We start from the raw sequence: 10,885 nt of genomic DNA, 5'->3' as shown, positions 1-10,885 counted from the left end.
TGTATTGTGTGTTACATCATATATACAGAGGGCGCTTTTTGTTAGCTGTTGCTACTCACCGAGGTGATGGCCCAACTCTGAGTTGTTAATAAAGCCAGCCTAGAGGTACCCACAGCCTGGTAAAATCCTTTAACAACTACTACACCCTCTGAGCGTGCTTGGCATACCTGTCAAATATAGCGGTTTATTTCAGGGCTTTTCAGGCCCTCAGAAATTCCCCCCAGTGCTGAGGGCAGTGGAGTCTTCAGCAGCAGAGGTGAACCTCAAACGTGGCATTGGGCACGGCAGAGAAGGGACCACCGCTTCCTCCAAAGCCGAGCCCAGAGCCCTTTCTTCCCTTCAACCCCCAGTTTTACAAACTTCCCCGAGCCACGGCAGGGAACGGCCAGCTCCGTCAAGGCAGGCGGTTACAAAGGGGACGCAGCTACCTCCTCCCCGGTGACCCTGTTACTGACTGTTACTGATTTGTTATTAATTAGAGTTGATGAATTTTGGTGATTTTGATAAGGAATGATTAGGACTAATCAATTAAACAGAATCTCACAGAAATATCGGTTTTCATAAAAGATAGTGGTGTAATGTTTTAAGTAGTCATAGAGATGTTGTATTTAGTTTAAAGTAACCATACAACTATGCTGTTAGACAAGGTACCATCGTTAGACTGTTCGGTAAGGATGATTTATCGCCCTGTAGACCAGGTGTTTTAAAAGCTGTATTGTGAAAGGGCCTCGAAGCGTGTTAAAATTGCAATGTGAGCCAAAGACCTTGAGTCAAGGACATTGGGGGGTCTTTCTTTTAGGTCAGCAGTCCGTAGAGGTCGCACAAGCAGCCCCCCGGCTCATTTCAGGACTCCAGCGCGCATGACCCGAAAGGGGTGGGAGTAAGAAAATGAGTTTCGGGAATGTTCATGTTTATGCAGGAGAACTTGATTAATATGTATGACTGTATCCTCTATAATCAGCACCTTACACGAGTTAGGTGTACGTTGCTGGTGATGCGTCTCCCCTGCGCACCCGGCCGTTAATAAAGGAGCGTCTGCTTATCTCCATCCCACGGGTGTCGATAAGCTCTTTTATCCCGTTTTGGTGCCCACCCCGCAGATCCACCCGCGGCTGATGGAGGGTCGAAGCCGCTCGGGCTCCCCGAGACAAGCGGGGGTGGGGCGGGGCGGCCGCCGTAGCCCCGCCCCTTCCCCGGCGCGCGGCGGCCCCGCCCCGCCGTGCGCGCAGGTGCGGGGCGCGCGGGGCGCGCGCGCCTTCCCCCAGCCCCCACCCGCCGGCAGGCAGCGCGAGCGGCCGCGCGCGGCGTGCGGGTGCCCGGCGGCTGCCGCCGGCTTTGTGCGGGCAGGCGGGCGCGCGGCGGGGCGCCACCGCCGCCGATGTCCCTGCTCCCCTCAGCGCTGCCGGGGCCGCCCCTGGCCACCCCTCCGCGCCCGGCGGTGGGCGGGTAAGGCGGCGGCGGCGGCGGCGGAGGCGGCGGCGGCGGCGGCGGCGGAGGGAGCCGCGGGGGTGGGGGGGGGGTATGCGGCTGCCGCCCCTCCGCCCTGCGCCCGCCGGTGCTCGCGGGGCTGCGCTGTCCGCCGCGGCGGCCGGGCATGGTGGCGTCTGATGCGGCCGGTGCGTGCGTGAGTCACCGCGCCCCGCAGGCAGAGGCAGCCGGCCGGGCCGGCCTTTGTCTGCGCCGGGAGCATGTGGGTGAACCCCGAGGAGGTGCTGCTGGCGAACGCCCTGTGGGTGACGGAGCGCGCCAACCCCTACTTCATCCTCCAGAGGAGGAAGGGGCACGGAGGCGATGGCGGCGGCGGCGGACTGGCGGGTAAGGGCGGCGGCGGTGGGGTCCCGGGGAGGGCGGGGTGGCGCCGCGTTTCGCGCTGTCTCCCTCAGCGGCTCCTTCGGGGTGAGGGGGGGGGGCGGTGGGTCCCCTCCGGGTGGGCTGCGGGGGACCCTCCCCGCTCCTCGTCACCTTCGCGGGCGGTGCCGGGGGGAGCGCGGCGGCCTCCCTGCCGCGGCCGAGGGCGGCGGCTGGGCCTGGCACGGCGCTGGGAGGTGGCGGGGCCTCGGGCCCCTCGGTGGCGGTCAGGTGCGCGGCCCTGGGCAACACGCGAGCGCTTGTTTCCCCGAGGATTTCCGCGCTGTGCGGGTCGTCACTGGTGTCCGATGGCCTCAGACATCGGAGTGTGACTTGCCCCGGTTCTCGGAGGATTTTCTGTTGGAACCTCGTAACACACGTTGTTTAAAATAAGACCGAGTTGTGATTCACGAGCGCGTACTATGAGAGCAGATTTTCTTCGGCTCCTCCGTGTTCTTTGGGATGTCCTTGGAAAGCGCGTTTCCCGAATGCTTTGTTTTCGACTGCTGGCGACTGGAGAGGCTTTTGTAGATGTTTGGGTCATACGCATCTTGGTCTCTATAATACCGTGCATATACATTGGTCGAGACCTTTCATCATTTTTAGGCAACGTATACGCGTTTCCACGAACTTGGAGATGCAGAACCCGATGGTGTTACCACCGGTCTTTCTTGAATTGGCAGAAGATAGTCAAACTCGTTCTCTGAAAAGCTGTGGTTTCTTCCTTACCCAGTTGAATCTCAACTGGTTCTTCAGGCTAACCAAAATAAACATAGGGACTACATCTATGTTTGGTTCAAGGTCCTCTGGGTGTTTACCAGGAGATTAAGTGTTTTTTCAGCTTTTGAATACTCTATGGACTTGCAAACAATTTCTAATCTAAACTAATGCACCACTGTAAAGTGTGTTTTCATGTAGGCTCTTGAGATGTTCGGACCTCTTTGGTGGTGTATATGGATAAACCACCTCATTCTTGCATGGAATGTGACCAGTGGCCACTGCACATTGGCTGTAGATTTTTTTAAACTTCTTTTTTTAATCTTTTGATTTATGGACGGTGTTGGCAAATCCATAAAAAGCATGTTCTTGCCTCAAAAGTTCACCCTTGCTGTATTTAATGCAAAATTCTTTGCAGTCTTTCCTTTTAAGGATTACCCCCTGGCCTCTTAAGGATTTCTTTCTCTGTCTTGCTGTAGGTGGTTTGAAAGGCATTCTTGCACCTTTCTGACTTTGTTGACTTTGAATTAGAGATTGTTTGAGATACCCAGTGAATTTTCCAAACATTTCTTGGTTACTGGGGAAACATTTTGAGAATTCGGGGCTTTCTCTTCAACCTGTGCACAGTGCATGTGTATCTAAGCCTTCTTGCAGTTCTGTGTATAATAGTCTGATGATATCACTGTGCAGATGGAGACATCCCTTTAGAAAACTTAGTGTTTGAGTGGGAGTAGGATTCATAATTTTTTTTTTTTTTTCTTTGTGCAGGTCAGATAAGCTGGCAGCATTTGGTAGGAGTTCAGAATGCAGAAATAGTTCTTTGTTTCTGCATTTTTTCCCCCTCGGAATTCAAGTTTTTGTGCACTGTATCCATTATTTTAGTATGCAGTCTGTATTGTGAATATGATTTAGAATGCAAATTTCTAGGCGTATTTTGAAAACTGCTTTCCATGTAGCTTTTATTAGTGTCTATGTGTTGCCTGGAATTGCAGCTGCTGTGGCATTGAGGTAGTAGCAACAAGTAGCTAAAAAATTTCTAGGGGGTTTGTTTGTTTGTATGGGGAGGGAAAAAGTTGTAGCTTTTTTTTGGTATGTTGGCAGAACCATAACTAAATACCCATTGCTAGCATGCATAAAGTTATTAGTGCTGGCAGTATTTAAAGGGCTGTATGGGAGCTTGTCAGACCTTGCCATTTTAGCACATGGGTTTTTGACACAGAGGTCAACAAAAGGTGGGAGAGGAAGAAAGAAAAGAGTGTCCATGTAGAGTGTCCAGGCCACTCCCAGCTTGGTAGGCACAGTAACAAGTGAAACATATGGTTGTTTTTCATGGAAACATTGGAATTTTACACTGGTTGTTCTGACAGTTGTGGTCTGCCCACTGAGGGCCAAGGCAGGTGAAGGAAGCCAATGGGTTGTTCTTGGTAGGTGGTAAAATCAAGGTATTGGGACCTAAATGATCCTGAGGGTTCAGAATAAGTAAATTTGCTGGAAGAGTAAACAAAGTACATTTGTTTGTAATAATGATAGCATTTAGGATGACGGTGTGGAAATTCTGTAGATGATAATGATACAGCTCTTGTGACAGAGGTGGAGGCTATCTGGTCAAAAGTACTGAAACAGAAAAAAAAAAAACTTTGTGGGTTTTTGGGTTTTGGTTTGGCTTTTTTTTTTTCCCCTTAATTGCCCTTTCTGTGGTGACATAATGCTGAAATTTCCTCAGATAAAATCTAAAAAGTTATCCACCTATGAATATGGTATAAAATTTGGTCTAGTTGCTTTGTGGGAAGACAGATTATGTGTCCTTGAAATTGACTAGAAATATTATATGCAAGATTTTTCACTGTGGTGGGAGTGGTCTGAATTTATATATGCAAGAGAGGATGTAAATACAGCTGTCACTTTTTTTTGTGATCTAATTTCTGCTGACTTGTACTCCCTCATTATTGACTCTTGAAGTCATTTGTCTTAAATTGTAGAATGACAATTGACTTTCAAATGGATAAGACTATGGGCTTGATGACATGACTTCACTATGTAACTTAAGCAGTGGTTGGACAATGAGAAGCATCGATTCTCTGGCATTGGCCCTCAAACCTAGGTTTGCTGTGAAACTAACCAGTCAGCAAACTGGTCAGGGTCAAGTGTAATGCCATTCTCTCCATTCTCATCCATATGTCAAGCTTCAAAGAACTTTAATTTGGGCCACTCTGTAATGTGGTTGTGTTGGCATGGCTGAAGGAAGAGATAGAGTACTTTCCCATGGGTGAATGGGAGTGAGGGGGAAAGGCTGGGGACAGACCTCTTCAGAGTGACCTCTTTGCTGTGCCTGGATGCTGTGACTGTGAAAATGTGGCCGAAGGCTGATGATCACCCTTAAAGGAGCTGCCAGGGTCTCCGTGTTACCTGTCCTCCATCACTCACACACTACCATACTGTGGATGGAGGTTACCATCACCAGAACAAAGTCCTTTTAGATCTTTTGACACATCTCAGTCTAAAACCAAGTAATTTATATAGCCTTGGGGGTGGGTGAAAGTAGTTCTCCCTGGCTTTATGTTGAAGCAGAAGAGCAGTACTTGTGTTACCTGTTCTCCTGGATCCACTCTGAGTGCAGCAACCCTTTGCAGGAAAAAAGAGTATTAGTCACTTTGGGGGAAGGGGTGAAAAGTCAGCCCTTTCTGCACTGATTCTCTAAACTTGACCCCGATTTATGTAACTTGAACAGAGAAAGCCCTCTTATTCAAATACTCATTTGGACATTGGAGACATTTTTTGCACTTATTTTTAATACTGCATTGTAACAAGTTAGAAGCATGATCTTCTTGTTATGCATTAGGGCAGTGCCTAATTAGTGAATCCCTAAAAGTCATCTCTTCTAACAAAATGTATCTGATTAATAGTTTACTTAAGAGATGCAGGTTTTCTACTAAACAGTGTGGATCCATTTTTATACTGAATTAAGGCCTGTACTCTTTTAAATGATTGTTGTCTATGTCGGTACCAGTCACATCAATGTGACTTTCCTTTGTAAGCATGCCTTAATTGAAGGGTTGTTTGGGTTTTGTTTTCCTTCTTAACAAAAGAGAAATGGGAAAGACTTGTAAATTGGATTTTAAATTGGATTTTCATAGCTGTTCTGCAAACTCACATTATCTTGCATCACTGCATTAATCTTCCAGGACAAGACCAAAAAATGTACTTTTCTGCTTTAAGAGTATTCGATGGTTGATGAGCTTTCTCCATAATGAAATTGTTTCATGCCTAGCACATAATTCCATGCCTCTAATTTTGCTTCTGTGTGACCCTCACTCAAGAGTTTCATCTTCCTTTTGTCACCAGCAGGGGGGAAAAAGTCTCTTCTTTCCTCTTACTAGTTTTCTCGGAGGTGACAGATGTTTTAAAGCCTCTCCTTCATACCTATTCTGCTTCCTGCTTGTCAGCTCCCTTCCCTAGGCAGCCTGGTGGTTTGGCCTGTGTGAAACACGCTGACTTCTCCAGAGGGATCCAGCGTGTTACAGGGCAGCGTCATTTGGAGAGAACATAAACCCAAATCTCTCCCATCATTTGGGTGCTGTGCCCTGTATCACTGTGTTACTCCTATGGATGTAAGGATCTTGAACTTGTCATAAAGTTTATCAATAACTAAAAGCCTCATGTTTTTGTGTTCTTAAGTATGCCTTGCATTCTGATGCAACTGATAGGTTAAAAAGTGTCCGTAACTGCTTTCTGCTATACTGTGGTAATGCTTGCCAAACTCTTATTTGGAAACAATATTGCAGGGAATTAGCACGGCTTATAGTTGAGGGCAGAGTAATATATTCACTTAGAGTTTACAGGAAGAGATTGAGGGTGTGGTACGATTAGCCTGTGACCGCTGTGCTGCTTTTGCGTGTGTAGGTTTGTGTGTGAAGTGGAGATGAAATTCTCACTAACTTAGTTTAAAATGTTATTGTAAGATCTCTTTGAATCCCAAGGCAAATGAATTGTTCTTAGTTTGCAAGAACTGTTTGTAGGAGTGAATTATTTTGCAGATAGGGTATTTATGCTTACAGCTGGGACAGTGCATGTGTGAGAGATTCAGTACAAGTTTGTAAGTCCATGAGATGTTGCCAAAGATGATTCAAATGCTTAAGCAGAAGAGAGCAGATGGAAATTTGCTGACTTCTGATGATAAAAGAAATTGATGAAGTACTGTCTTTCTCCCTAGATACTTTTGCAGAAGGGGTTATCATGTAATTGCCACACTGGAAAGGCAGAAAGGAGAGGTTCTGAGCTTGGCCGGCTGATGCAAGCCTTCAGTGTCAAATCTAATAGAATTTTTAATACTGTGACAGTATTCTAACTCAGAACACTTTTTGGCAGCCTTGCTGGACAACACAATTAGTGGCTCAAATTTGGAGATAAGATTCTATCTTTGCTCTCGACCTCTCAGTGCAGAGGGTTGAGGAAGAGGTTGCTTGAAAACCTGCTTATACTTAAGATTTAGAAAAGCTTTTGGCGGATATATCATCTGCCTGATGAAAGGATGTACCATCCTTTCACAAACTCAACGCTTCCTGTCCTTGTTGAATCAAGCAGTTAGGATTTTGCGTGTCAAACTTGAGTAGAAAGCATGTGCTTTCTGATACTTGAATTATAGCATTTATCAACATGCATGCAAATAGCGTAACAGACATGAGTAATCGGCCTATCCATCAGCTTTCCATGTTCATTTTGGCTCGAGGTGGAAGCTAGTGTCTTCCACCCTGCTCTGTCATGTGGTGTTACACCAAATCTGGTCTGATGCTGCTGAGCTTCTCCTTAGGATCTGCTGTGAGTGTGTTTGCTTCTTCACACTAGTAGATTTCCACTTCAGGATGACATGCAAGGTGTCCAGGGTTGAGCTGCTGTTTGATTCTCCTGATTGACTCACCAGTCTTTCTGTTGCATTCCCTGATGCTTTCATGGGTGCTTAATTGGAAGGTGTCTCATTTCCTGCCTAATCTTCCCTTGATTCCAGTTCTTGCAGTGTTTGCACAGATACAGTGCCTGAGATGTTGCTTGGTGTAGTGCTGTTTTTTGTACTGTAATGCTTCTTGGTCAAAGACTTTCCTTGATGTTACTTGATCTTTTACACTGAGTACTGTGACCCATCAAGGTCTCTGAGTTAAGCCGTCATTTGCCATTTTTGCCTTCTGACATAATGTTATTGCTTGACACGTGGAGTTTCAGTATGGTCTGCTGTTTCTCCCGAGATCTCTGTTTGTATGAAACCCTCTTGGAAATGGCACACAGGATCCCAGCATAGTAAGCAATAAATGTCTAGGCCTCTGTCGTTTTCTGCATTACACCAGAGTTTGTATTGCTTACAGGGTTTTTAGTATTACTATCTGGTCCCACACTGAAAGGTATAGAGAAAGTAGCACTTCTTCACATCAGTTTCTGTGTTTCCATCACTCCACTGTCCAGTTATGCATCCTTATAAGAATATATCCTATTTTGCAGAGAGTTGGGTCCTTGACAGTTTCAGTTAGTTCTGTAAAATTAAAAAGGTTCCACAAGGTATGCCAGTATATATTCTCAAATTGTTTTGAAGGTTAATTAAAACATCTGTATTCTCATATTTGTAAATATTTGGTGTAGGCAGAATCCATTCAGCTTTCTCTATTCTTCCCTAAGATTTGTGACCTCTACTTTTTTTTTTGTCCTTCATAGTATCACAACTGCATTTGGCTTTTTCCTGTAACAGACAGGAGTTGTTGCTGCCACTGATTTTGCTAAAGTATGGCAATAGAAGGTGTATAAAAGGCGGTAAGCATTTGACAGAAATCTTGCCTTTCTTTAGCTCTTTGATCGCTAATCATACTTCTGATGTCTGATCAATGCTGATATTCAGTAATCTACACTTTCTCTTTGCCTTTAAATTTGGTGCTGAGGTGGACTTAGGTTCTGGAGGACTTCTTCAAAATCTCTTCATTTGCTTTCTTTTCAAAAGAAAGGTTGTAAGTATTTTCTAGGCTCAATTTCCGGTTGATATTTTTTTTTCTTTTTTCTGAAGTTTCCAGGTAGGGGTATATGAATCCGTGCTACAGCAGCAGTCTTAGCTTCAGCTAGTAAGTTCTTAATGTGTTTTTGGTTCTTGCCCCACAGTCCTGTCTTGTGCTTCCCCTCTGTGTTTTCCAGTATTTTATTAGCCAAAGCTCTTGAGATTTTCTGTTCAGAATTGTTCCTTTCCCTGGTAAAGTGCCTCCTCTGATAGCTTGTTGAAATCTGATCTATCTGCAGTTATTCAGTCAGAGCAGTTAGAATTTGAATAATTTTTTTCTGAAACTATTTCTTTTCTTCAGATTTAGCTTGTATTTGACCATGCTGTGCTTTAGGACTGTTCCTTAGTTCAAGCTGAATTGACTGTGCACACTTCAGTTCTCAATTTGTACCACTGATTTTGTTGGCTAGATTCAGTTTACAGTTGTTTTTCTTAGTTTAGTGGTGGTTGGGTTTTGGTTTGTTGGGGTTTTTTTCTTCAATTGCTCATACTTACTTGGTTTGTTCTTTAGTCTTGTATAGTTTATCTGAATCTTGGTGCAGATGTAGTTGATTTAAATTTTGCTCTTGGATGAAATCTGTTTAATTTGCTTATGCTACTCTGAGAGAATGGGATACTTAAAAAAGTAGTTTTCAGTGAAATTCAGTGAATTCCCTGCTGTTTTGTTCAATGATACTTGATCATGCTTTTCCTAAGTCATTTGTTGGTTTTGGTTTTTTTTTTTCTACAAATTTATGAATAGACATTTATATCATACCTTGAAGGCATTTGTTAACTCCATCTTTATTCTTCTTGCCGTTTCTCCATTTCATGTAGTCTGGTGTGATTGACATAGTATAAAATTTGTTTTCTTCAGTTGTGTGAGATAATTTCTTTGGGTTTTTGTCCAAATATCAATTTCCTCTGTGTTGTAAGCCTTCACATACCTGTAACTGTCTGTCATGTCCTGTCAGTGCTCATCTCTCTACTGAGCCTTTTCCTACTTCTGCTAGGTTTTTGTTTCAGGTCAAGTCTAGTGGGTTTGTTTCTGGGAACTTATTGTTTGGATGTAGTATTGTGCGAGTTTCTGTGCCCAGACATTTCATCATCTGCAAACTGGGCCTCAGTGGAAATAAAGGCAATTCTTTTGCTGTGTGTGTACATATCTCTATATAGTGATAGATATAGATTGTAATGCACATTCTGGTTTCCCCTCTGAAGAGAAAAACAGCAAAGTTTTACAACCCTAAAATATTTTAAATGTTGCTTAGTAGATAACACTGAGAAATGTGGTTATATCTTATGATGATTAGGGCCCTTCAGCTTTCAGGTGAAGTTACGAAGAGTTGTAAAAGCTGAAAAGTCTAAACACACACAGATTAGGTTAAGATACAGGTTTTTGCAGGGATGGTCATGAGTTGTTCAGACACCTTGACGAGTAGTGTGGTAGACGTTCAATTGCTGATTGCTTTTAAACTAAGATATTTGGAAGATAATCTAATTCAACCACAATTGTTAAACTCGAAGGACGGATGAAAGCTTTAGCCTTTGTTACTGCTTTATCCTGCAGTAGTCAAGCCGGATCATCCCATTGGCCCTTTGTCCTGATTTTGGCTGGGATAGAGTTAACTTTCTTCCTAGTAGCTGGTACAGAGCTGTGTTTTGGATTTAGTGGGAGATTAATGTTGGTAACACACTGATGTTTTAGTTGTTGCTAAGTAGTGCTTTATCCTAAGTTAGGGATTTTTCAGTTTCCCATGCCCTGCCAGTGGGCAGGTGCACAAGAAGCTGGGAGGGAGCACGGCCAGGACAGCTGACCTGAACTGGCCAAAGGGATATTCTGTACCACAGAACATCATGCCCAGTATATAAACTGGGGGCAGTTGGCTGGGGGGGGGTGTCGCTGCTCAGGCATCAGTCAGAGGGTGGTGAGCAATTTTGCTGTGCATCACTTGTCTTTCCTTGAGTTTTATTGCTCTCTTTTTTTATTATATTCCTTTTCATTACTATTGTTAGTATATTTTATTTTAGTTATTAAACCATTCTTATCTCAACCCATGAGTTTTACTTTTTATTTTCCTCCCCATCCCACTGGGAGCGGGGAGGAGTGAGCAAGTGGCTGCATGGTGCTTAGTTGCTGGCTGGGGTTAAACCACGACACCCTTCCTGAGCTTTTTTTTTTTTAAAGATTAGTGGTTAGGTTTCCAATCCTCTCTCATTTGTATTCATCAGCCTGAAGACAGAAAAAGCAAGTACTGTTTTTGCTGCTTGTCTTGCTAAATGTCAGTAGAGTGACAGTGCTTCCTCAAACTC

The 10,885-nt window shown here is 44.6% G+C and overlaps 1 protein-coding gene across 2 annotated transcripts in view; it reads left to right on the top strand.

Moving 5' to 3' along the window:
* Positions 1–1,453: 1,453 nt before the first annotated feature.
* The window catches only part of TBC1D9 (TBC1 domain family member 9), a 56,465-nt gene continuing 47,033 nt past the window's right edge, over positions 1,454–10,885 (top strand). The window contains exon 1 of one of the 2 annotated variants that reach the window (XM_074823709.1): positions 1,454–1,815. In XM_074823709.1, coding sequence (XP_074679810.1) covers positions 1,689–1,815 — 127 coding nt within the window. In that variant the 5' untranslated portion in view covers positions 1,454–1,688. The remainder of the gene's footprint in view (positions 1,816–10,885) is intronic. The other variant, XM_074823708.1, reaches the window with a different exon arrangement.

This window comes from Strix aluco, chromosome 4 (genome assembly GCF_031877795.1).
Source record: "Strix aluco isolate bStrAlu1 chromosome 4, bStrAlu1.hap1, whole genome shotgun sequence".
Taxonomy (NCBI): domain Eukaryota; kingdom Metazoa; phylum Chordata; class Aves; order Strigiformes; family Strigidae; genus Strix; species Strix aluco.
The sequence above is the reverse complement of the archived record's forward strand: the minus strand, read 5'-3'. Positions and strand labels throughout refer to the sequence as shown.